Source organism: Dermacentor andersoni, chromosome 2 (genome assembly GCF_023375885.2).
Source record: "Dermacentor andersoni chromosome 2, qqDerAnde1_hic_scaffold, whole genome shotgun sequence".
NCBI lineage: Eukaryota > Metazoa > Arthropoda > Arachnida > Ixodida > Ixodidae > Dermacentor > Dermacentor andersoni.
Window position 1 is genome coordinate 144,213,374 of NC_092815.1, and position 27,800 is coordinate 144,241,173.

Genomic DNA, 27,800 nt, shown 5'->3' on the forward strand with positions numbered 1-27,800 from the left:
CAGACGAAGCATTCGCTCCCCGTTGCCATCGCTTTTCATGATAGCGTCGTCACAGTGGGGGTGATGCTATCAGCTGTGGAGGTGGAGTGCATGCGAATGCGTGGCTGGCTTCACTTAATTTGTACTGCCAATGTGAAGATATTGTCGACGTGGCATGAAACCATATAATTCGTTGGCAACTCCCAAATTTATTAAAATGAATTGTTTTCTCATGCAGGTTTGCTTTTTTCGATTGCCCGGTAATTCGGAAAATTCTGGGGCCCCTTTCCGTGTAAGCAAAATTGATCAGGGACTCTACTCATTTGCATAAATTGTTGAATTTCAATCCAATGAAATTTGTTATACTGAAGCAAATTGCCATTTTTACTGACATCGTTATATCGAGGTTTAACTGTATTTCAGTAATACAAACTTCAGTGTACCGAACGTTTCAGAGTAACAGTCGTTATTAAGTTTCCGTGTCATGTTAACAGCTCAGTACTCGGCACTGATAATCTGAATTTAGGCGTTCGTAGATCTCCATCACAGCAGCCGGAGCTGTAGGCTAGCAGACAAGGCATAGAAAGTGGACGCCGCGGTGAGTGGGTTTGGAAAATCTGAGAAGAACGTGGGAGGGGACTTTTTGTTGTATAGGCGACGGCGCATCAGGTTTTGCTACTGCATGCTATGCCCAGAAAAGTGTTGCCAAGCAACGGGGCTGCGTCCTTCTTTTAGCCTTCTTCCTGCACACACCTCTTCTTTTTTACACCTGCCGCAGTGGCTTAGTAGCTATGGTGTTGCGCTGCTAAGCATGCGGTCATGGGATGAAATCCCGGCCATGACGGCTGCATTTCAGTGGGGGCTAAGTGAAAAAATACCTATGCCTCTTGCATTGGGGGCACGTGAAAGATCCCCTAGCGATCAAAATTAATCCGGAGTCTCCCTCTATGGCGTGCCGCATAATCAGCTAGTGGTTTTGGCATGTAAAACCCCAGAATTCATTCATTCTTTCTTACGTGCTTCTTTCTGTGGCCATACCAGCTTTGTGCGTGGAAAAATGGTTGCACTTTCCAGATGGTTTCAAAGCTTGTGCTTTGCCAAAGTGCAGGTGTCCGCCCCTAGTGAGACAGTTGCGGCGTCCACAGCAAGGAGTGTGAAAAAGAACCTTGCGCTTTGGAGGCGACATAAAGCTTCCTCGCTGTCAGTGGTTTTCTCGGTGTCAGCATCATTCATGTGCCCCACTCTTAACTATTTGGGGCTTCAGTGGTGCATGGTGGCAGAACCTATGTAGAATAGCAGCAGCGCAGGCCGAGAGCCAACAGCGACATTTCAGTAGATAGCTCATATGGCGACAAATGATGGGTTGATGGGCAGAATGGTTAATTCTGGGCATCTCACGATACACAACAACCTTCCGGAATAACAAACAATTTACCGCCAATCCTTGAAGTTCATTATATCAAGATTTCATTGTACTTGGGGCCTGTATAGTTGGTAAGTCTTGCAAAAAACTATAAAAAGATAGGCTTAGTCAAAATGTATTTGGTAGAGTCCTTCATGAGCATGCGTGACATCAATAAACCTGCGGACGTACCGTATTTACTCGCATGATGATCGCACTTTTCTTTAAAAACAATTGACGTAAATTCTGGGGTGTGATCATTATGCAGCATAAATTTTCCTCAAAAAGAAAAAAAAAAGTTTTTCATCCCGCATTTCCTGCGGGATAACAACAGGTCAACAAACAGGCGGCTGCCGCTGTAACACTGCGGGACACCAAAACAAAAATGGCGGCTGGCGGAGCAAGCCGAACGCGCCGAACGTGATTTTTTTTCTTCTTGTGAGTACATTACGTGCATTGAAACAGTTTCTTCCGTATCAGTAATAAATAATATTGTCAATATCGGCAGGGTTGCGGCAATAACATAGCCACGTCCTCTTTGAGGGGACAGAAACAGAGATGGGCACGCTTAGCTGCCAGTGACATAGAAACACATGGCGGGAATGCTGTGAAAACTGCAGCATTTGTCTTCACTACTATCCTAATGTGGCACGTTTCCGCTAAGCGTGGGCGAATATCTTAGCTGTGTTACAAGCGTCGGTGTATGAATAGGGTACACTTCTAACGCATCGGTGTAAACGTGGCTGCTATCGTTGCCACTCGTCTGCACTCGTTGCATGCCCACGAGTGCAGACGAGAGGAATCGAAGGGCACCTGTTTTGTTGTTGTTGTTGAGCACAACCCTTATAAAGCCTGCAAATAATAAAACCAAGGCAAGTTTGGTTGTAGCTTTCTTTTTCTTCATGGAAGTGCAGAAAGTGATGAAAGGAATAAAATGGGGCATCTGCTTAATAATGTTTAGTGCGTACAGACTGCTTGGTATGTCTTGAAGAGTCGTTTGCATAGCATTCTACAGCATTGGACAGATGGTAAGCGCGATCATCATTAGCTAGACTTGGTACACGACATATCGCCGCGGCAAGTTCCGGGGGGGCGATCATTGCATGGGAAGGAAAATAAATGGAATTTTGACGACAAAATTTAGGGGTGTGATCATTACGTGAGTGCGATCATTATGCAAGTAAATACGGTAGTTGTTTCTCTGGCATCACCGTCAGCCTTTCTGGCAAAACTAAATCACTTTTCTTTCTTCTCAGGACGAATGTCCGTATCTTTTACAAGTTTTCTTTAAATTTGTGGGAGCCATCTGATGATGGCTGCGGGCACTAAGTGTGGTCAGCCATGGTGTTCAATATACATGGCGCCGCACAATGCAGCACATGCGAATCTCGGATGCCGGTAGCCATGCCATTGCATTGCTCTAGGCACAATATTCACTGCATGCGCTGGCGCTCATAACCAGCTGTTATGGCCCGACCTTCTTGCGAATTGTGTATAAGGGCTTCCTGCAAAAATACTATCCACCAGGCATGTTATAGAAATTTGCAAAAGTTTTTTTACTGCTGAAGCTTTTAAACCTTGAATTATAGAAATTTGTGATTTAACAAAGTTTTTTTGTTCAAGTATAACTTCGCTATATTGAGATTTGATTGTGCGGTATCCGAGTTAGGATTGGCCCTTCATGCTTCTAAGTGCATCGACTTTGGTTGGAGGTGAGGAAGCACATGATTTGCACTTACATGCGCTCGAACATCAATGTACAATAACTAGCAGAAATGGTTACATATGTGGGCCTAAATATATTAGTTGGTTGCCCGTGTTGATGTTCAGTGAATGTTCTGGTATATGCTTCTGAACGATCAGCCCCGAGTTGACCTCCCTTGGTATTGTCGCATGGGTGAGGGCACTAACTCTCCATCAAGTGTTTGTGATACCCAAAACAAGGCATGGCCAGACACAGTATTGGCTATGACGGAGGGAATTGTTATTTGCGTCGGCCTAATCTGGCACTAGAAGTTCATAACACCTGGAAAATTAGTTCGTAAATGCACTTGCCCATACTCTTGACCCATGCAATGCTGAAAGATACACGATTTGAGTGCTTGTGCCCCTCTCTGAATAGTCAAACGGAACCAATTTTCAGCGAAAGACACGGAGCTGTCTGGTATGAAATAGTCCAGATGGAATCGTCTTGGCTTGTGCTACCTGTGGTATCAAAACAGTCGAAAGTGCTAGTTTCTGTGTTTTTATAGCAAATTTACCATCCATAGGGAACAAAGTTTGGCTTTGTTTGTGACTCAGCTTGACAAGGTTAAGCAGCGTGTTTATTTTTTTTTCTTTTTTTTTTCTTTAACGGTTCGTTTTATCGCGTAGTTGTGGCATTTGTGTGTATTGTCTGTTACGGCTCTGTACACTGTCGTCCTTTTCCCAATGCGTGCAGTGATCCCCTTGCCAGCGTGCATCCGCAAGCAGCTGCGGTGGAAAGTGACGAGCATCACACCTTTACTCATTCGTCAGACAGTGGTCCGGTCTGGTTTTCGGCTCACCCGCGGTGAGTGCCAGTGCAAGTTATTGTCATGCACATGTTGGAATGCCGTGGGCTTGCTGTTGCGATAACCAGAGAACTGCAATCAAACCTGGATTTCTGTGGATGGGTTTGAAGTCAGACAGTGAAGGGAATAAATAGCATCTGGATTTGATACAACTAGGCTTGGCTGTGTCAGTAGATAATTTTAGCGTACGATCTGTAAACATTTGCAGTTTATGGAAACTAAATGATGCAACACCAGGGATGATAACAGCTGCAGCACTGGTATCACAGCCTTGTCATGCTTTCTTTAACCACGGTGCTTTAGAAACATTTTTGTATTTCATCATTGTTATGGCACAAGAAGAAGAAAAAAATATTGGTGAAAGTGATTACAGTAGAACCCCGCTGTTACGTTCCTCACTGCTGCGTTTTCCCGGCTGCTACGTCGTTTTCATCCGGTCCCGGCATAGCTCCCATAGGATCCAATGTATAAGGAACCCCGCTGTTACGTTGTAGCTGTGAAAACGTTCCCGCATGATACGTCGCAACTTAGCACCCCAAACCCGCCTGGGCTAAAGTAGACAACGCGCTCCAACCGCCATTTTGGCTTTTGACGAGTTTTGGCTGGGCTTGGCCGGGCTTGGCTATGGAACTGGCTGCAAGAAGCCGCACGCCAGTTCGAGAGGCCGCATGAGGCCGCCACTAAGTGGCCATTCGTGAAAAATGATCTTACTATCATCACTGTGATTACGGTCACCGCTTGGTTGTTGGACGGGTCGACTCACGGAGAAAGGAAACTCGGGAGAGGCCCTGACGTCACTCTTTGTGAAGCTAAAGTGAAACCGGAAGTTGGCGTTGCTCGTGGCGTTGCTCCGCCTATCGGGCCTGTTCTCCTCTCTTGTTTACGTTTCTCCCACGCCGCGCTGCGCGCAACCGGGCTGCTCGGACGCGCGCGCTCCGCAGCAATACTAAACAATCGTTAGCACGTTAGCATGATTACGCCAAAGAGGGCAAAATTTCCCGCGTATATTCGTTCGTCCGTTGCCATTGCCGTGGCGCGGTGCCGACAAGGAGCACGAGCCGCATGATGCCGGGGAGTTGCCAAATCCTAGCTTTGGAGAAGCCGTCGCGGCTCTGTTCGACCTCCTCCGCAGGTACGTCGCACCTCACAGCGACGCTGACAGCAATGCGGCCATCCAGGGTATTGAGAAACGTGTGGCGATTTATAGCGAGCGAAAGAAACGGCAAGCCACCATTCTGGACTTTTTTAAGTCCTAAGCGCACTCTGTGGAAATAAGTTGTCTATAGTTGAAGCTGCACTTTTTTCATTCATTTTCGGAGCTTTCCTCACTGTTGCGTTTTCCCGGCTGTTACGTTTTTTTCGCCCGGTCCGGTGAAAAACGTATGAACGGGGTTCCACTGTAGCAAGGTATTGCACTGCTCTGAAGCTCCTTGGACGGCGTTTTAAAGGTGCTGTAAAACCTCATTGATTTGACCTTTTTTTTAATTTGGGAAATCGGATAATTCTGAATTGTCCTCTCGTGCCTGAATGCAGTATTCAAAGGAATCAGTTGAGTTTGCATTGCCATAGTCGTCAGTGGGAACCATGCAGAAATGACAAGATCACTCGGCACCTTTTTATTACATTTAGTGCCATACATAGTAGCATGTTGTCTGCATGTCTTGAGGGATGCGTAGTCACCATAGTACATGGTCGTGATTGTCAAGATGAATTCACCTGCAGCATTGTGGTGAACAGTGGTCTGAAATTCATGATTACAAGAGACAATTTTTGCCGACTCAGCTTTTCATAAGAGTGGTAGAGATCACTTCATGATGGTTGTCAAAATGTCAATAACTTTTTATTAATTATTTAGGTGGTACGTAATTGCAAAATTGAAGTCAGCCAGTGCTTGAAACACAACCTTTGTCGAGAAACTTTCCATCTGGCACCAACCTTGAGATAAATAGAATCGGAATTTGCTGTGAAATGCATTGCTCCTGCAGTCAGAATTTTTCTTACATCTTTCCCACATTGGAAATGCATCTTAACTTGAACAAGAATGCAGTCAGATTTTAAATATTTCTCTGGTAATTAAAAAAAAAATTGTGGGTTTTTTATGTGCTAAAACCACAATATGATTATGAGGCGCAGTATAGTAGGGGGGCTCCAGATCAATTTTGATCATCTGGGGCTCTTTAACACTTTCCTGTCTGCACCTATTCGCATCGATAGCCTGCTGTCGATGGTTGCAACTTGGTATTTTGATGCTTTCTGAGTGCTCTCAGGCAGCTAGCACCATTTATCGGGTTATTTATAGGAGTGTGTGAATACTCAAATATTTGATTTGCATATTCAAATAATGAAATTCGCAAACCGAATGTCTAATATTCCGTGATGCTACGCTGCACCTAAAGACGAACCCTGCTGCATCCTGCCACATTTCAGAAAATTTGAGAAACCTGCGCCCACCTTGCGCCAAAAGGGTTGCTCTGACTTTTGAAAATGGAACATATAGTCCTCAAGCGTCGTTTCTTTACATCATTAAAAGCAGCAGGGCATTGCATGGATGGGTTGCTAAACTGGCTTGCCATAACGTAACCCCACATATTACCTATTCGCGCAAACTTAGGAGGCTCCAAAATGTGCTAAAATGTGATTGCTTTGCACTAAGATTGTGTAAAATACCACCACATCACACTTGCGTGGGCACCACCACCATTTTTGTTTGCAAAAACAACGAAACGCCAGAAGCGCTCGCTTGCGCTGGAAACAGGTCATGGCTACTATCTTGTTTGTTGATTGCCCGTTTGAAGCAGCACGGATGTTGCTACCGACATATGATGGCAGTCTTTGTACACCTGGTGCAGTGTGCAATGTGCTCCTCGGTGAGAAAAATGCAGCAAAAGGAAGGAAATCCATGTGCCACCTATGTGGAATTTTTATGGTGCTTGAGATGGCAGTCGCAGCACCGAGTGCCACTCATTGGCCCGTTATTGAGCAGTTGTCCGGGAATGCACGCCTCTTGCTTCAAGAACACTACTTTTGGTGCCACCCTACAGGCATCGCCTGCAGATTCGTGCCGGACGTAGATTTGCGCGAAGGGGCCGTAATCTCGCTTCATTGCCTTCGGGTATACGAGATACAAACACTTTCAGGCTCGACACCGGACGCATTGGCGCCTACGGGCGACAGCGTGCACTGGAGAAATGTTGCTGCATGCGTGGAGCGCTGTTGCTCTGTGTCCGGTGCCACATTATGCAAAATCTTGCAAAATAGGTTGTATCACCGGAAGCTATTGACCGAGTGCTGCCCCATGGCAGTGCTGCCACTGCTGATCGATCCATGCTGCGCACCTTGTACTGTCGGCAGTGTAGTTCTGTATCCTCAAGCAAAGCTTGGCAAAGTAGACTAACGGAATTTCGACAGTAAAGTTTTGTTCTGTGACAAGATAGTTCAAGTGGCTGAGGAGTTCTGTAGAGATTTACACAGTACCAGTGGCACCCACGAAGAAAATGGAAGAGGGAATTGTCTAGAGGAATTTGACATTCTACAAGTAAGGCCGGAAGAAGCAAACAAAGCCTTGGGAGCTATGCAAAATGGGAAGGCAGCTGGGGAGGATCAGGTTACAGCAGATTTGTTGAAGGATGGCGGGCAAATTGTTCTAGAAAAACTGGCCGCCCTGTATACGCAATACCTCATGACCTCGAGCGTACCGGAATCTTGGAAGAACGCTAACATAATCCTGATCCATAAGAAAGGGGACGCCAAAGACTTGAAAAATTATAGACCGATCAGCTTACTGTCAGTTGCCTACAAACTATTTACTAAGGTAATCGCAAATAGAATCAGGAACACCTTAGACTTCTGTCAAGCAAAGGACCAGGCAGGATTCCGTAAAGGCTACTCAACCATAGACCATATTCACACTATCAATCAGGTGATAGAGAAATGTGCGGAATATAACCAACCCTTATACATAGCTTTCATTGATTACGAGAAAGCGTTTGATTCTGTCGAAACCTCGGCAGTCATGGAGGCATTGCGGAATCAGGGTGTAGACGAGCCGTATGTAAAAATACTGAAAGATATCTATAGCGGCTCCACAGCCACCGTAGTCCTCCTTAAAGAAAGCAACAAAATCCCAATAAAGAAAGGCGTCAGACAGGGAGATACGATATCTCCAATGCTATTCACAGCGTGTTTACAGGAGGTATTCAGAGACCTGGAGTGGGAAGAATTGGGGATAAGAGTTAATGGAGAATACCTTAGCAACTTGAGATTCGCTGATGATATTGCCTTGTTAGTAACTCAGGGGACCAATTGCAATGCATGCTCACTGACCTGGAGAGGCAAAGCAGAAGGGTGGGTCTAAAAATTAATCTGCAGAAAACTAAAGCAATGTTTAACAGTCGCGGAAGAAAACAGCAGTTTTCGATAGGTAGTGAGGCACTGGAAGTGGTAACGGCAGGTAGTGAGCGCAGATCCGGATCATGAGACTGAAGTACGTAATCAGAAAAATAAGAATGGGCTGGGGTGCGTTTGGCAGGCATTCTCAGATCATGAACAGCAGGTTGCCGCTATCCCTCAAGAGAAAAGTGTATAACAGCTGTGTCTTACCAGGGGCGCAATTGGAGATCTTTGTTCGATGTGCGTTCTGTTCAGTTGCTGCGATGTCACAAAGTGGCAGTATGAAAAATTTCTGAGAATGGGGCGGAGAGAGCAGCCAATCGACAAGCGGTGAACCCCTTCGGAAGTTTACTTCCCTCGTCTGCCGTCTGCTTGCAGACAGTATACCACAAAACGAAATGTTTCTCGTCTTCCAATGAATGAAATCTTTATCTAAAAAATGTATTTTTTTCTTCTCAAGCTTAAACACATTTTCAAATAGTAGTACGTGGGACTACTACAATTTGTAACTTAGTTTCTCTGCGTCGTCCCGAGGTGGTGTCGCACACAGCGAAGAGCAAAAAGAAACGATGGGAAGAGTGGCGCACTTTTCAAGCGGCAGCATCAACATTCCAGTGGCTTGCTGGCACCGATGATGGGGTCGGTTTTGCTGTAGAACCAACGCACTATTTGTTTCGAGAACTGAAAGCGATGCCGGAATTTGTATTCTGCCATTTCTTTAAACGTGTTTCGCACCACCACCCGCTCTCCTTCCTCCTCGAGCAACACCAGCGCAAGAACCTAAGTTCCCAACGCAACTGACATTTTTCTCAGATTAAACTATGGATTGGATCCGAACGTGCTATTCAGCTGCTGAAGTTGCTGTTCGGATCCAATCCAATCCACCAGACGTGCCATGCGAAGCCGGTCTCGATAACAAGCGATGATCGCTCCAAACTTCCCAACTCCCGTCGCGTTCGGCGCCTAGCAGGCGACGTGCTCTGTGGCAAGATGATTGACAGGAGGGTGTCGTCAGTTTGACGTCGGCACAGAGTAGGCCAATCGCATGCGCCAGTAACTGAACGAATGCGCCGAACAACGTTCTCTAATCGCACCCCAGTACTCAGCTATGGGGTAGAAACCTGGAGGCTTGCGAAAAGGGTTCTGCTTAAATTGAGGACGACGAAACGAGCTATGGTACGAAGAATGATGGGTGTAACGTTAAGGGATAAGAAGAGAGCAGATTGGGTGAGGGAGCAAGTTAATGGCATCTTAGTTGAAATAAAGAAAAAGAACTGGGCAGGGCATGTAATGAGGAGGGTAGATAACCGGTGGTCATTAAGGGTTACAGACTGATTTCCAAGAGAATGGAAGCGTAGCAGGGGGCGGCAGAAAGTTAGGTGGACGGATGAGATTAAGTTTGCAGGGACTACATGGCCACAATTAGTACATGATCGGGGTAGTTGGAGAAGTATGGGAGAGGCCTTTGCCCTGCAGTGGGCGTAACCAGGCTCATGATGATGATATTACCTGTGTGTGCTGTCTCATTTCTCAACAATGAAATTTTGGCGAAAGCGAATTTTTTTGAGTTCCCCGCCGATTTCGTTAGTGCAAGGTTCAACTGTATTCCATAGCCACTGAGCCACAGTGCCGGGACTTTAATATTTCAAGCAGTGGCTATCATCAGGCTGCCCTGTGATAACTGTACCCATGCAAAACCTAGCTTCTAGGCAAGATATTGAAGAGTGCATTTAAGCCTACAGTATTGCCAATTTCTGCTTGGTCAATTCATTTTGCAATTCGTGTTCATGGGACCTAGCCTCAGGCCAAGCTAGCCAGCCAACTACAGTTGATCCCGGATATATAGGAACTCGAAGGGGATCGTGAAATAGTTCGATATATCGATAATTCGAAATATAATATATGCATGTCAAAAGCTTTTCTAACAACTCCACACATCTCAAGGCAGTTTCCCGATGTCGGGACTAACGGGAACTTACCATTCTGTGCCTCCAAGGCGCTTAAAGAAAGAAAAACACAACGCGATGACCAGAGCACTTTATTTTGGAAGAAAACAATCTGTGACCTTTGCTTGCTTTTTCTTCTGCACCATCAAGTTCATTAAGCTGTCCTCAAGCTTGTTGACAGTGTCCAAATGAGAAAGGCCAGCTCCTTCCATTGTGCCACAACAGCGGCGAATGCAAGTTCAGCTGCAGTGCATGCTGGTTGGTCCTCTTCGTCGGAACCTTAGCCGCTGCTCGAGTCTGTGTCCTCGTCGCCCATGATGTCAGCCACAATCTCCGCATCAGCGTGATCTGCCGCGGCAACCGACGACTTTCTCTCGCCAGCCTCCACCCGTCGAATGATGTCCACTTTTTTTGAAAAATCCAAATTCTTGCGTTTGTTTCACGGCCATGGCTCTGGAACACGTGCCAAAAGCGGAAAGAAAAATGCACTGCACCACACGAGTCTCAAGCCTTCGCGTTGGCCTCGTGAATAAAAGGAACATAGCAAATTGAAAAACGCACCGCTCCGCATCCCTGTACTACCACAAGCCCGAGCTGCGCTGACCTCATTCGTCTTGCTGCACCAGCGGTGTCAGCCAACCAGAACATAGGAAACGGGCGCCTGCGGTCAGCGTGGTTTCTCCCACCCACTTCCCTTTCACACCCAATCGCACTCCAAGTGCACCTCGTCACGTGCCTTTTACCCACACGCCCCTTTCTCAGAGTGCGGGGCGGTGCGCGTGAGATCGCGGGAACATCGCGAGAGTTTCGTGAGGAGAAGCGCACTTGTGGGGGTGGGATGCGATGGGAGAAGCGCACTTGCAGGGATGGGGTATGGTGGGAGTAGTGCACTTGCCGGGGCTCAGCTCAGCACGGAGTTCGATACATCGATATGCCGGTGCACAGGAGTTCTATATACGCGAACAATAGCACTACACTTTTGCATGGGATTCCTAAGGGGATTTTTCAACTGTTCAATATAGGTAATAATTCGATATATCCGGGTTCGATATAACTGGGTTCGATTGTATATACAGTCTGCGCTCGTTACAATAGACCTGCGTATAACAGACTTTAGGATATAACGGACCATATTTCAGCCTTAGTTTGTTCTACCTATTTTATTAATACAACGAAGTTCCCTTTTAAGGGACTGCGCTACAACGGACTGTCAGTTATAGCGGACGAAATTAGTGGCAATTTTTTTCAATATCGACTGCATAATACATACTTTTGCCGTGTCTACATTGGCTGACAACTGACTTGCGAGGGTTAGCGGATGATCACAGCTTGATATTGTGCACGCGAGGAAGTAAGGTAGGGTGGAAATGCACTGTCTTCTCTCGCGCGTGAGGGAGACAGGAGGCGAGAGAGAGAGAGGGGTTCTACTCCGACAGCTGCTGCTTATGGCGCAGCCGCCATATCTTGAAAGCTATCTGCAATGTGAAGAAAGTGTGTGCTAGCGCGGCCGCCATATCTTGAAAGTAATTTGTGATGTGGATAAAGTGCACGCCTGTGCTGGCACCGTACCGTAAGTGATGTGCGATGCGAACAAAGTGCACACAATGCCAGTAGCTTCGTATGTGCTGTGCTTTCGAGGTTTAGTTCGTGTTGAAGCGAGAGACAGCACGAAGGTCAATTCGTTCGCTGCTGCTGCTATACTTATCTTGCTTAATTTGCTATTACAAGCGATGCTTTGCTTTTTGGGCAAAACTGCCGCTTTCTTCTTTTTTTTTTACTTTGAATGTTCGTTATGCACTCTTTGTAATAAAGTTGTTAGATATCGCGACGAAAGTTTCGGAAGTGACACATTTCGGATATTACGGACTTTGGATAAAACAGACGTTTTCTGCCGGGTTGTCTGGGTCCATTGTAATTAGAGTCAGCTGTATTAGCATGATGAGCTTGTACAACTTCTTTTACAAGTTACGAGTTTTATCAGGTTTATTTCTGAGTTCTAGCTCCTTTGTATGTGTAAACTTCATGCGTGAAAGCAAACAGAAGCACTTGGAAAGTTCGGGAACTTGCGAGTCATGTCAGCAGGTTCAGTTGGCATCAAATCCCACGACATACCTATAGATCTTGGAGGCCAGGGTTGATGGGAATTAACAGGGTTGATGTTAGTGGGAAACATGTTGCGGCTGTGGTCAGTCAATGTACCATCAATTACCCAGGTTTTTGAAGCTCGAAATCCAAGAAACCATTTTGTTGCAGCCAGTGCATGTATCCTTAATTAGAAGAGTTAATCCGATATTTCTCTGTCCGACTACCACATCGCTCGCCCCTATTCCTGGCTGAGTGGAGAGGTTGCAGGGACTTTAGTCTTTCTCAACTTTTCTGCTCCGACAACTTCTGCACTCAGTTCTATAGTGCTAATGGCAACGCATGCGGTGCTGAAGTCAGCACACGAGCCCAACTCTCATTGGCACTAAGGTATGTACGTTATTTTTACAGATGGACCTTACTGGAATGGGACGTGGGGCAAACACATCAAGTGCTTCACCTTTGCAGAGATCAAGGGCTTTCAGAAGGTGTGTTGCTCAACTTCCTTCACCGCTTTTGTGACTGCTGTTGCAGTGTAGTCGGTGTGTCTTGCTGCTACTTGCCCACGTGAGTCATGCTTCTGGCAACCATCTTGCGAAGTGCACTGATAGAAGGAATGACCCATTCAAGATGACAGGAGAAAGGCTATGAATGCATCGATTCCAGAAGCGTGTGGTTCCTGTTATACAACAGCAGAACCAAGTTAGTATGTAATATGCTGGTGTACCCTCCCACTTATAGCACTGCTAAAGTTTGATCTCTTTGATGCTTAGAGCAAAATAAGCATGTTTACATGCATGTTGTAGCTGTTGTGTCTTTAATGCAGTGGGATGCATGATCTACTGATGCACACCTGATAGCACTCGAGCTGCTCTGCTTGTGTAGTAAGCACAAGCAGTCTTGAGCACAGTTCTTAGAGCACAGTTCTTTGAGCCTATGAGAAGCCACCATATATACAGTCAAACCCGGCTATATCGAACTCGCAAAAAAACGCCTATCAGTTCGATATAGAGCATAATTCGATATAAGCCTGCTAAATAATTGGATGTCATAAAAGCACATACCATTTATAAAATCACTTTATTGAAGAAACTAGCTTAGTTTCGCATAAAGTAGTCCTGCGTTTTCTTCTGCTTGGGCAATTTCGCTGCCTGCGACGCACGCACTTCCCCACGTTGTCTAAGGAGTCATAGCAGCTGAGGCCGCAACCTTCCGCATTCGCGCAGAAGCACCGGACTAATGCGAGTGCACCAATCACTTCGGAGGATGTGGGCAAAGTACCGTAGTTGGTTTCCTCAATGTGCCTACTTTCATTTGTGCTCGGTACGATGTCGGCGATGTAGTCCGCTTCCGGGCTCTACCGTGGTCACGACACCATCATCTGCACCCACAAACTCGTCCACCGTTGATTCGAATGTCCTGGAAATTTTGACAGCTCGCTCCAAACTTTGGCAACGGCTTCGTCGCATTCATCACAATTTACAGTCATCACCGAGCACGCGGAAACTGGCACGTTTGAAGAACCCCTCGTACACGGTTGTGCGTACACGTCGGGTGCCATGGGCACCGGGTTGCGAGTCTGGCCACTTTAGCCCTAATCGTGCCGAGAGTCCTCCTCGGAATCTTGCACGCTGCGGGGACATCCAACTTCTCATCGCGTTGGACGCGATGTATGATTTCAAGCTTCATGACGAAAGGCGAATTCTGCTGCTTCATACGGCGACACTGCGGGAGAAGGCCCACAAGGCGCAAACACGATAAACCAGAAAAGCAGCCAGACAACTCGCACTTTCGCCATCTTGCACCACAAGAGCCTCTGATTGGCTGTCTGAGCAAACACTGTAGGCAGGCCAGGATAATTTTTTGCTGGGAAGTGTCAATAGATAGTGATCTAAAGAAAGGAAGGACGCTTGATTCTGCAACCCGTGAGGGAGCACGGCGAATCGTCTTCAGGGGAGAGGGAGTGGGAAGTGAAAGATGATAGAGAAAGAGGGAAGATGTGGCCTAATAGACTCCACTATGTGCGACAGGGGGAGTGTCGACGGCTCGCCCGAACATCCCGAGGCAGCGCGGTCACGGTAGGGAGAGCGGTAGGATAGAGCCGTGCCGCCGGGTTTCCCCGCTACCGCGAGGGAAAACCAACTTCTGGGGGCACTTTTCCACCGCTTAACGTTCGATATATCGGGAGTCCCTGCAATATTTGTTCGATGTAAGCGTAATTTTTGCTATATATACTCATTGTAACTATACCGTGACCAGAAATTGTTCGATATATAGAATAATTCGATGTAAACGGGTTCAATATACAGTCGCCGACCGTTTATTCGGACCTCACGGGGACTGCGGAAATGTCCGAATAAACAGGTGTCCGAAAAAGCAGATTAAGAAAAAAAAATGAAATCCTTTATTTCCACGCACTTATTCGGGCTCGGCAGTAGGCTTGAAGAAATCGTGAGTGCGCCGTTGCACGCTGTCCCGTTTACGCTTAATCAGATAAGCCTGAATCTCGGAGAGGGTCGTACGGTCACTATAGGCGGCTGAAAGCACAGTCACTGCTTGTGCACGCTCCGCATGCGACGGCAGCGTAGCACATGGTGCGTCATCTTCCGACTCGGAGTCATCGTCCGGCGGAGCAGCAGAAACCTGACGAACGATCTCGCCGTCGTCGAGTTCTGCGCATGTCAGTACAGCAGTGTCAGCACTTGTGAAACTGTCAAATGAGACGGTGTCCGGCAGAATGTCAGGTCTCGGCAGAATATTTTCCGCGTCAGTAGGGAGCACATCGGAAGGCGACAAATCTTAGGCCTCCCGGCACCCGCTTGCCGGCATTCCCCAGCGCAGTCTGCGCGGGCACTGTCGGCGCCATTAGACACTTGACGCGTTGTTTCCGTACGCCACGTTGGATCACCGAAACCTCGACACAGCACACAACGCAAACACCACCGTGCCGACACCAGTCGCACGAACGAAAAACGTGCTACTCGCAGCGTCGTGCGCGAAAGAAAGAAATCAGCTGCTGGATTGTCTTGACATGGCTTACTAAGCTGAAACCGGAACTACTGTACGACCACTCTATCGAACCAGGCAGAAACGATGATGATGAGCGGGGATTTCCAGTAGCGCCACTTCGTGGGGCTGCAAGGAATCTCCGTTCAAAACAAAAATGGCATTCAGCAAGTCGAACCATGCACCGGTCAGAGTCAGTGCATGGTGCTCTCGATCGAGTTGGCTCAAGGAGTGTCCGAAAAATCAGACGAGGGGTTGCAGGGCGTCCGAACTTTCGGCAGTTGTTATACAGTGCAGTCCACTTATAACGATATCGAGAAAGACGAAAAATATGATCGTTATAACCGATGATCGCTATATCTGGACTGCAGTTATCAAAAAAAAAATAATAATAATAAACGCGTTTGCGCTCTTTACCTTTGCAGCTCTGAACTCGAATTCGCTACTTGCTCTAAAGAATAGATGTTGTAGACAGTAGGCCGTGAAAAACAAACTTTATTTCTAGCGCCAATGACCGTGTCAAGGATTAGGCGCGCCGAAATAGTCCGAAATCTGCACTTGCTTTTGCGGCAGCTTCAGCTTCACAACCGCGGTGTGCATGGATTCCAGCTGCTGCGCGAACACTGGCGGCAATCCTTTAGCATGCATAAAATCAATTAAGGAGTCGATCGACGATAGTGCACTTTGCGTGGACATCGGGGTCAAGGAGCCACTGTCGATCTCGTTGTCACTGTCGCTGATGCCGTCGCCACCGTCGCACAACTTCGCGTCTGTCGAGACAGCACATCTTCGGCGATCGCCTCGTCGGTGACCTCATCGCAGAACGAGGCAGCACTGTCTGCAGTCAAAAACTCCTCCTTCGACACACCACCTGTGTCACCAGTAGGAACGAGCTCCGAGAGCTCGGTTATGTCAGCGACTTCCACCGGGTCGGTCTCAGCAGGTTGGGGAAGTTCGTCCTTACGCACAAAGCCCGCCTTCTTGAAGCAATTGGTGATGAACCACTGGTAAAGCGCCTCTTCAACATCGGCGTTCAAAGGGTCTCTAACCCCTTTTCCGCTGATCGGAATGGCCGTCGATAGCTCCTGCCTTCACAATCGCGGTGCTCCCGGTTTTCAAGATGGTTGATATCGTTAACTGGACGAGCTCATACTTCTTCACGAGGGCGCTCACCTTGAAGCCGCATCGAGAGTCCTGCAAAATATCCATCTTCGTGTCAAGCGACACAGCTTTGCGCTTTGTCGGCGCCATCTTCGAACTGAGTTGAACCGTTGGTTGCACGCTGCTTCGGTGGCGTCAGCCTGCTATCGCGAGAGAGACGCGGGACGGGCGCCACCGCGCCGCTTTGCTTGTCGCTTCTTTTTTTCTTTCTCTCTCTTTCGGAGCGACTGTGGCCGACGCGCATGAAGCAGCTGGCGCCATCTTGTGGCGCGCGGCGCCAACGTTGGCTGCGCCTACTCGTGCGCGGGCGGGGCGAGACGCGCTGCGCGGTAATGGCGGCAGATACGAAGTTACGGAGGTAAACATCGCCTCGTCTCGACATCGTTCGTTTCAGGGAACTAAGCAACGCAAACGTTACGATTATTTGGCACGGAAAACGCCGTCCAGACTGCAAAATTTTGATCGTTATATCCGATATGCGGTGAATAACCTATCGTTATAAATGGTTTTTTTCCCCATAGACCTAATGCATAAAATGACACTGTCATGTCGACCCATCGTTATAACCGATATATCGTTATATGTGGTATCGTTATAAGTGGACTGCACTGTACATTATGGTCTATGGGGAGAATGGCGGTGCCGCGAAGCTGACCGAATAATCGGGCATGTCCGAATTTTTGGAGTCCGGAAAATCGGTCGGCGACTGTAGTCGGGTTCGACTGTATTGGCCGTATGCTCCAACTGGCCAACGCAGTCATTCCTGGACATAGCGAACTTTGAAAAGATCGCGAAACAGTTCGACATATCGATAATTCAAAATACAAAATATGCCTATCTAAAGCTTATCTGAGATCCCTGCATGTCTCGGACATTTTCCAGAGATCATGAAAATTGGGAACTTGCCGATTTGCTTCTCCAAGGCCATGGCGGACCTGCAAAAGTTGAATTATTTTTTGCTCGCGACCGTTGCAAGTCGCTCGCGCTGCAGAATGGTCTTCGCAGCACTAACCTTAAAAGCCCACGTTACACCTTCAAGTGCTTGTGGCACCTTTTTATTCAAAGAGGGTAAAAATTATGGGTATGAGAATACTTGGGTATGTAATAGTGAATGTATAAATAATTTGATTTGCAAATTGAGTTTCTAACATTTGATTTCTTATATATTAAATTTTTCGAATATTACCTCCATCTGTAGTTGGTGTCTTGACAAGCACAGCGTTCCCACGGTGTGTGATCTTTATTGGTGCATGGTTCGACCAGATTGATCAGACCACTCGAAACGATTAACGCTATGCGAACAGAGGGAACAATAAAATCGGCACATGTGGAAAGCATGGAAACATGTGCGAAGCTTGAACGAACCTTGTGTCGACAGGGGTGGCTCCGTACGGGCGTTGTTTGTGCGGTGCCGCATCATGCCGACGTTGGGGAGCGTTCGCAGTGACACACTACTGCATCAGCCAGAGCGGCCCGCCCGCGGGACTCAAGGTACTCCTTTTGCACTGAAAACGAAGTGAAACACCCGCTCGGACAGCATCAAGCACGAGGGGCTCAATGGTGCATGTGAAATGTGGCACTGTGTGGACCTCAGTGCCGAATGTATTGAAAAAAAATTTTATGCATTAAAAGCTTGCTAATTTGAATTTCACGGGGACGCTTAACGAGTTCAAATTAAATGAATTTGAGCTAATGAAAGTCATTGAAAAACAGGCAGAATTGAGACTGGGTTGCTAGAAAGCACTTGTAACTCATTGTTTATTGACCAAAATAATGTGTGATCACTTTTTGCTAGGGGTATGCGAATACTGTATAAACATTTTTGAATAGGGATTGAATACGAATACTTAGCATCCAATATTGAATTGAATATTGAATAATATGTGTGTGCATTTATGAGCAGGTTGTTTTATTTTAACATGTTGGAACACTGCGATTACATTGTCATTCGTAAAAAAATAAACTAGTAAGCCCTTATACTAAAAAATTGTGTATCTAGCTTGTGCTAACTTAGGAAAATTGAGTAGGGTAATTTCCACTAGTTGTCCAATCTCACCAACCTGTGCCTTATTGTACCACATCGATTTCCCGTAAACTCAGAGGCACTTGACCCTGTACCAGCTGTCACTCACTGCATTTGCTGTCACGCAAGACTGGGGCTGGAACCTGCAAAAGAGCGCACCCTCGCCTTTCGCAAACACGCGCCCCTTGCTACCCAGGTTCTGGCTTTTCTGCGACGCTTAGACGTCCAGTGGCTAAGCATGTTTTACAGGCGAAATTTCGCCAGCACCATGAAATCATTGCGAAATTCAGCACAAAATCGCATACACTTGCTTAAGTTAGACAGAAATAAATGCTAAAAACTGTTTGCTCCCACATAGCCACCAATATTCGATTTGTTTAAAATATTCGTATCCTGTGGAATATTCGAAAATTTCAGAATACCTAGTTTTCAAATAGAATACGAATATTCAAAATATAATATTCAATAATACCATGTTTACTCAAATCTAGGCTGGCACCGATTCTAAGCCGACCCCTGAATGTATGAAGCCAGAAAAAATAAAAAAAAGCGCCTCGAATGTAGGCCGAACAAGAAAGTGAGAACAGCATTCACAAAATGAAAACAGCATTTATTTATGCTGAGCTCACTTTACGTTATCATCGGTGCTAGCCTCATCATTACAGTCCAGACCAATTGCACGCTTGCAGACGCGCGAGCTTGCGTCCGTGTGCCAATGCATGCGCAGACAGTGTGGCACAGCTTGCACACATAAAAACACGGCGCGATCTCAGTGAACAGCTCCTCTCTGTTATTGCACGCTTATTTTCCTTATCGCTATCATCTCCTTCTCGCAGCACATGCAAAAAGCGTCTCCCGTTGCCCCCTCCAACAACTTATGTTTTTCTCATCGATGCTGAAGTCCCGCCCAGCTTGAACGTTTGACGATGCGGCATGCCCCTGCGGCTAGCACAACTTTTTGTTAGAAAGTGGCACTATAGTGGCATCGCCTGTTTGGTGTCATTATGATAACACCAGGCTGCACGCCAATACGACAAGGTCAAAATAGTGGCGTCGCTCGTGTACTTCAGTTGGCTACTGGCGCGCCTAATAACGGCTGTGATACTGACTTTTCTAGATGACGCTAGCTATGCACCATATTTATCATATTAAATTACAACCTGGCACGTTCTTTAAAATCCTCGAATCTAAGCGGACCCTAGGGTTTGGCATATGATTATTTGAATAAAGAACTATTGGCCTAGATTCGAATAAATAAGGCCTTAGGAAATTTTCGAGTATTCGCATACCCCTACTTTTTGCTTCTTTTCTTTGAAAGGGATGGTCATCAGTTTGTCTTCCAAAGCGCGAACATGATGCGGAGCATCACCTTCACCCTCCTCGAAGTCGAAAAATATGTGTGCAACACCGAGAGCGCCTTCATTGCTTGCCTAGCAGGGTACTGCATCGGTGCCTGGTCTTCTTCCTTGTCATCTTCATCGACGACAGGTTCTTCGCTAGTTACTGGTTGTCTATCAGAGTGCCGCACACCACTGGACTGCTATCTGCATCGACGTAGCTGTCAAAGCTCATCTGGTCCAGTGCATCAGGCAGTCTTATGGGGATGACTTTGTGCTGACGACTCGCAAGCTGCTTCCATGCTTTGGGCCTCATCGGCCACAGTGAAGCCACAGTGATGAAAACAGTAGCTGTTGCTGGAGTGACCTCATCCCAGGCACACGCCAACACATGCAAGGCCGCGGGCAGCGTCGCAGTGTGCTCTTTTAAGTCCGCGCACAAAATTAAGCACTAGAACATGTGGTGCCTTGAAAGATTTTAAGATCTTCGTGAATCCCTGGTCCATTGGTTGCAGGGCTCTGGTGTGTTCAGAGGGAGAAACGCAAGCTTAATGGCCTTCAGATCCACATTGACAGTGTGTGCAGAACAGCTGTCCACAATCAAAAGCACTTTTCTGTTGCTTAGTTCAAACTTAAGGTTGAGCTTGATTAGGCACTGCTTTAATATTTCCCGCATCACGCAAGCTTTGCAATTAGCTGTGCGTTCCGCCTGCAGTGTGCAGATATTTTTGAAGCAGCAAAACTTAAGAGCCTTGTCTATGACAAGGCGGGGCAGTTTCTCCATCCCGGTCATGTTTACTGCAACCAAGATGGTTATGTGTTCCTTCCTCCACTTCCTGCTTGCATAGCTGTCTCCTTTGTACGGCATTGTCTTGCTTGCTAATAGCCTGTAGAACACGCAGTGAATAGGCATTCAGATACTCCTGCGAAGCACTGTTTTGTCACGTTGCACATGTCTCTCTGCTCACATCCTTGCTTTTGCCCGACAAGTGCAAAACACAATCTCGTGCCTGTCCTGGAAAAGATGCAGCCAGCCTTCTGAAGCTCTGAAATCCTTGATGTTAAGGCAAAGCACTGCTGGCTTCGCCTGTTGGCTTCGGTATGACCATTGGGCTACTCAGTGAAATGTCTTGGCTTCTCACCTCCTTTATCAGGGTAACCAGTGTGTGCTCCAATTCCAGGTGCTTCGCAGGTTGAAGTCTCCTGCAACTGCTGGCAGAAGCTTCAGTTGCATCTCCTCACTCGCTCTCTTGTTTTGTATATAAGTTGAGGACGTGCTCTTCGGAATGCAATGTTTCTTGCCAATTTTGAGTTTGTTCGTCTTGTCAGCAACCCCTTCTCCTTGAGCGTTTTGCACTGTAGCCTTTAGCGCAAGAAGACATTACATGCTAGGCCTAGCAACCGAGCCTGCCGGCACAACAGAAAGAGCAGCAAAGTAGCGTGAATGGTGAAATGCACAAGATGCGAAAGAACCATTGTTATTGCTGCCGGCGACATCACTGGCCCACCGGTGACACCATGCGACTGTGCCACGTATCCGGTCAGTGCGCTGCCCTTGGAGCGTTCGTGCCACCTATCGTTACGCCAAGAAAGATTTTGCAGATGCAGTATGAAACATCACCGCGTGGCGGTGTGCAGTTTGGCGGTGCACAGTTTTGAATTATTGATGGAGGAGCCGGTGCATGTGCGAAATAATGAATTGGTTTACCCATAGACGCTTATGCTGTGTGGCCAGACTGGGACAGTCAGTTTGAATTAATGAGGTGCAGAGTAACGAGCCTTTACTGTAGTAAATATTCGATTTGAGAATGTAATTATTCAGACGTTCACTATTCGATTCAATTTGTTGATATTCGAGTACTCTTACACCCCTACTTGATTCTTATGCACTCTTATCATACTCTGTTGATGCCCAGCTAATCCCACTAATAATGCACGCAAAGCATTGCTCTGACCAGTGAGAACTGCAAAAAAGAATAGCACGAAAGGCGTTGCTAGGAAATCGCGGCCACGGAGTGTCTAGGCCAAGCACAATTGTATGCGCACTCCAGCACGGATTGACAAACTTGGGCTTTATTCTTGGACGATTGATCACCTTCCAAAGATACTTTAATTTTCGCGATATTTTCCATTACTAGCACCGTATGTGTCGACGTTTCCATACAGTCGTAAGATAGTGTGTTTGGCACTATGTCAAAAATGATGTCGCTTGCAGACGCCAACCTGTCTTGTGCTGGTAACAGGAGAGATAGCGTGCTTGGCACTGTGCTGAGAATGCCTTCGCCCCTAGGCTCGGATGCCTCCTGTGCTAGTCATGTGAAATTGAAGGTATGCTCGAAAATAGTGTTCTGAAAATAGGGCACGCATCCTTTTGGCCACTTTTTGAATAAAATCTCTTACTTTTGGGTGAATCCAGCATTTCAGACTCCACCCGCCATGGTTGCTCAGTGGCTATGGTGTTGGGTTGCTGAGCACGAGGTCGCGGGATCGAATCCCGGCCACAGTGGCCGCATTTCGATGGGAGCGAAATGCGAAAACATCAGTGTACTTAGATTTAGGTGCACGTTAAAGACCCCCAGGCGGTCGAAATTTCCGGAGTCCTCCACTACGGCGTGCCTCATAATCAGAAAGTGGTTTTGGCACAAACCCCATAATTTAATTTTTAAGCATTTCAGACTCCCAATTATTAGGTCGTTTTGGCGTTCCCCATCGTGTCCGAATTATTGGTCGGCTAATGTATCCAAGTTTGATATATCCAGGATCGACTGCAGTGTAGCGTGCTGTATGCTTTCCTTGCCATTTTCCTCGTGTCTCTGACACTTGCTAAGGTGCTGACTGACTAATAGAAAAGTTCCGCCAGAGTAATGAGCAGTGATAACCAGATGCGATTTGTTTCCGATTTAAAGGGAAAATCTCACAAATTCGCTAGTTTGGATCGCAATAACAAAAGAAATATGCGCTATTTCTTAACTAACATTTAGAGGCAGGTGTGGAATTGTGTCAGAAATATGGAAATTAAAAAATTGAAAATTAGATTATTAGGGCTTAGTTTTGATTCCAAAGAGCCATGGCTCCTCATCTCCTGGGATTTCAGAACACGTCTGTCTCCCTGGTAGTGGAACTCATCATTTAAGCGGGTCATGGTCCATGGCCTGTTGCAGGTGAACCACTTTCCAGGCAGCTTTCACCTGGGGCGCAAGGACAAGCTGTGGCAGAACGTGGTGCGGCTGGGACGCATCCGTGGTGATAGGGGACGCCCATCGCTGCCCGACACATTCCTCCTGCCCCAGGAGCTGCCTCTGCTGCGGGACGCCTGGATTGCCGAGACTCCGGGGGACCACTGCTGGATCATCAAGCCCGTCAGTAGGCCTCCTCTCCTCAGCCAGCTCTTGTAGAGCACGTTTGAGATTGATAAATAGTGTGGACCCTTTGGGGGTGCAACCAGAAGATTAGCTTGCATTCGAAACCTGCTTATCTGCACTAAGCCCAACACATTATTTTTGACACGTTGAGTTTGATACCTCATTAATGCTAATTTAAGCGTGAAAAACTTACTGCAAAATGTGCACAGTGAAATCTCGATATAACGAACTCCAGGAGACTGCAATAAATGGTTCATTATTCTGAAAAATCGTTATAGTGAAAGCCCCAAAATGATCCATTCCACCCATTAAGGGGGGACCCTCCGCCTGAAAACTTTTTCTTTAATTCTTTGTCGATTTTGATGAAACTTGCTGAGTTTGTGTATTTCAATGTGCTAGTTTTAAATATGCATCCACTTTTCTTGCAGACTGAGTAACTTTCTAGAAATTGAAGAAATTAATCTTTATTGCATAATTTGCTTGGACATGAGCTATCTACCAAACTATACACGGCATAATAAATATCGATGTACGAAAATGATGTGGAACTAACAAAGAGTTCAAAGAAGCAAGTATGGTGTTTTAACCCAATTTTATATCAAATGAGAACATTGCAAACTTCAGTGAGAGAAATTCATGTAACTGCTAAAACAAACATTTGTAAAAATTTTTCTAATAAATGCAACAACGTAATTTCGCTTATTTGCACTCTACACAGCTTTGCCTTTCTGGAAAAAAAAAGCATTACAGTGATAGCACAAGTAAAAGTAGAGATAATGCAGCTCACCCACACGACAAACATCTGTCCAACAAAACAGCAAAAAACCTTTCACAACTGGTATATTGAAAGAACGCTTGAAAAAAACGGCACCAAAGACCATCAGTAAGCACTAGGTGTAATTCATGGCTGTTTGGCCGTTGCCCGTCGACGACATAGCGTGCAGGGCAAGTACGTTCACTTCAAAAGGATTACACATTTTTGGGCACTCAGTTTCCCGTGAGCTCCATCCCGACGCAACTTCACCGCAGATCTCACAAGCCACAGTCAGTTCTGTAGCGAGACCGTAATCCTGATTGCTCTGCTCCAGCTACGCAGAAGCACCGCAAGTATTACACGAGAAAGCGCTGAGATTGTTTACTGCTGCAAGTCCAACGACAACGTACGGAGTAGCAGGCTTCGCGACTGAGGCTGTTGCACTATCGGGAGTCGGATCTTCAACAAAACGCCGAATCTCTCGCTCCGTGGCCATTGTAGATGCAATCTTGTAGAGTGTAGCTTTCTCATATGCTCTTATCTTATTCACTTCCTCTTCAGCTATGACAGCCATGTTGAATTCTTAGGCGAGTGTAACCAGCATGTAGATATGCGTGATCCGGCAAAGCAGTTGAGGCGTCAACGTTCGGCGGTGGTACGACTTCAACGGCGAGCTGCCGGGTATACTGTGCCGACTGCGATGACAGAATCACTTTCGGAAGTTTATTGCATCTTGCACGTTTCCACCCATTTCGCTTCACAGAACGAAAATTTGTCGGACCTCCAGCATATCCAGTGTTGCAGTTGCGAGACTAAGACAAAATGGCGGCTGTTTTCGTCGTATGAGCACTCGTGGTCCTTGGAGCCAATCATGACTCGCCATCTTGGTCGCATGCTCAAACTGGCCAATAATGGTGTGTGCCACGAACGTCTTTTTCTGTTCTTTTTTTCGTGACTGCAGCGCTGGCAATGTTGCCGACTGACAAATAAAGAAAGCCAGAAACATGAGCTTTCGAATGATACCAAAATTACCCTGACAGAGTGCGTAGTTATCGAGGTATGCGCGACAAAAATTGGGCACAATTTGTCCCCAATTCAGAGGACAACGCTTTAGATCACGATAACGGTGGAACTATGCAGTATTTTGTAAGCAAATTTTGTTTGCGGAAACGCGTCATGAACATGGAAAATAAAACTCGAAAATTCGAATTTTGGGTAGATTTTCGGTCCCAAAGACCCAGGTCCCCCCTTAACCCATCAGTTCATAAGTTGTCATCATATGAGCTATCCACGAAAATGTTGCTGTTGGCTCTCGGCACCCGCTGCTGCTATATGCCTCAGGTTCCGCCGCCACGCACCACCGACGCACCATTGACGCACCATATAAAGTGATGGCCACAAAACACGCTGACATCAAGATAACTACTGACAAAAAAGGAAGCTCTATGTTGCCTCCCTATGTTGCCTCCGGACAGGCCGCCATTGGAATCTGAACCTGGCAACGTTTAACGTTAGAGCGCCATCTAGTGAGGCGAGTCTAGCAGTGTTATTGGAGGAATTAGAGGGTAGTAAATGTGATATAATAGGGCTCAGTGAGGTTAGGAGGACAAAAGAAGCATATACAGTGCTAAAAAGCGGGCATGTACTGTGTTACCGGGGCTTAGCGGAGAGACGAGAACTAGGAGTCGGATTCCTGATTAATAAGGAAATAGCTGGTAACATACAGGAATTCTATAGCATTAACGAGAGGGTGGCATGTCTTGTTGTGAAACTTAATAAGAGGTACAAAATGAAGGTTGTACAGGTCTACGCTCCTACATCTAGTCATGATGACCAGGAAGTCGAAAGCTTTTATGAAGACGTAGAATCGGCGATGAGTAAAGTCAAAACAAAATACACTATACTGATGGGCGACTTCAATGCCAGGGTAGGCAAGAAGCAGGCTGGAGACAAGTCAGTGGGGGAATATGGCATAGGCTCTAGGAATAGCAGAGGAGAATTATTAGTAGAGTTTGCAGAACAGAATAATATGCGGATAATGAATACCTTTTTCCGCAAGCGGGTTAGACGAAAGTGGACGTGGAGGAGCCCAAATGGTGAGACTAGAAATGAAATCGACTTCATACTCTGCGCGAACCCTGGCATCATTCAAGATGTAGACGTGCTCGGCAAGGTACGCTGCAGTGACCACAGGATGGTAAGAACTCGAATTAGCCTAGACTTGAGGAGGGAACGAAAGAAACTGGTACGCAAGAAGCCAATCAATGAGCTAGCGGTAAGAGGGAAACTAGAGGAATTCCGGATCAAACTACAGAACAGGTATTCGGCTTTAACTCAGGAAGAGGACCTTAGTGTTGAAGCAATGAACGACAATCTCATGGGCATCATTAAGGAGTGCGCAATAGAAGTCGGTGGTAACGCCGTTAGACAGGAAACCAGTAAGCTATCGCAGGAGACGAAAGATCTGATCAAGAAACGCCAATGTATGAAAGCCTCTAATCCTACAGCTAGAATAGAACTGGCAGAACTTTCTAAGTTAATCAACAAGCGTAAGACAGCTGACATAAGGAAGTATAATGTGGATAGAATTGAACATGCTCTCAGGAACGGAGGAAGCCTAAAAGCAGTGAAGAAGAAACTAGGAAGAGGCAAGAATCAAATGTATGCGTTAAGAGACAAAGCCGGCAATATCATTACTAATATGGATGAGATAGTTCAAGTGGCTGAGGAGTTCTATAGAGATTTATACAGTACCAGTGGCACCCACGACGATAGTGGAAGAGAGAATAGCCTAGAGGAATTCGAAATCCCACAGGTAACGCCAGAAGAAGTAAAGAAAGCCTTAGGAGCTATGCAAAGGGGGAAGGCAGCTGGGGAGGATCAGGTAACAGCAGATTTGTTGAAGGATGGTGGTCAGATTGTTCTAGAGAAACTGGCCACCCTGTATACGCAATGCCTCATAACCTTGAGCGTACCGGAATCTTGGAAGAACGCTAACATAATCCTAATCCATAAGAAAGGGGACGCCAAAGACTTGAAAAATTATAGACCGATCAGCTTACTGTCCGTTGCCTACAAAGTATTTACTAAGGTAATCGCAAATAGAATCAGGAACACCTTAGACTTCTGTCAACCAAAGGACCAGGCAGGATTCCGTAAAGGCTACTCAACAATAGACCATATTCACACTATCAATCAAGTGATAGAGAAATGTGCAGAATATAACCAACCCTTATATATAGCCTTCATTGATTACGAAAATGCGGTTGATTCAGTCGAAACCTCAGCAGTCATGAAGGCATTACGGAATCAGGGTGTAGATGAGCCATATGTAAAGATACTGGAAGATATCTATAGCGGCTCCACAGCCACCGTAGTCCTCCACAAAGAAAGCAACAAAATCCCAATAAAGAAAGGCGTCAGACAGGGAGATACGATATCTCCAATGCTATTCACAGCATGTTTACAGGAGGTATTCAGAGGCCTGGAGTGGGAAGAATTGGGGATAAAAGTTGATGGAGAATACCTTAGCAACTTGCGATTCGCTGATGATATTGCCTTGCTTAGTAACTCATGAGACCAATTGCAATGCATGCTCACTGACCTGGAGAGGCAAAGCAGAAGGGTGGGTCTGAAAATTAATCTGCAGAAAACTAAAGTACTGTTTAACAGTCTCGGAAGAGAACAGCAGTTTACGATAGGTAGCGAAACACTGGAAGTGGTAAGGGAATACATCTACTTAGGGCAGGTAGTGACCACGGATCCGGATCATGAGACTGAAATAACCAGAAGAATAAGAATGGGTTG

At 46.4% G+C, this 27,800-nt stretch overlaps 1 protein-coding gene across 3 annotated transcripts in view; it reads left to right on the top strand.

Moving 5' to 3' along the window:
• Window positions 1–27,800, top strand: part of LOC126540638 (tubulin monoglutamylase TTLL4-like) — a 107,689-nt gene that overhangs the window by 8,502 nt on the left and 71,387 nt on the right. For all 3 annotated transcript variants that reach the window (XR_007601582.3, XM_050187479.2, XM_055076189.2), the window contains exons 5-7: window positions 3,822–3,932; window positions 12,762–12,838; window positions 23,039–23,236. Coding sequence is in view for 2 of the 3 variants with exons in the window: in XM_050187479.2 (XP_050043436.1) it covers window positions 3,822–3,932; window positions 12,762–12,838; window positions 23,039–23,236 (386 nt within the window). In the remaining variant the exon portion in view is untranslated. The remainder of the gene's footprint in view (window positions 1–3,821; window positions 3,933–12,761; window positions 12,839–23,038; window positions 23,237–27,800) is intronic.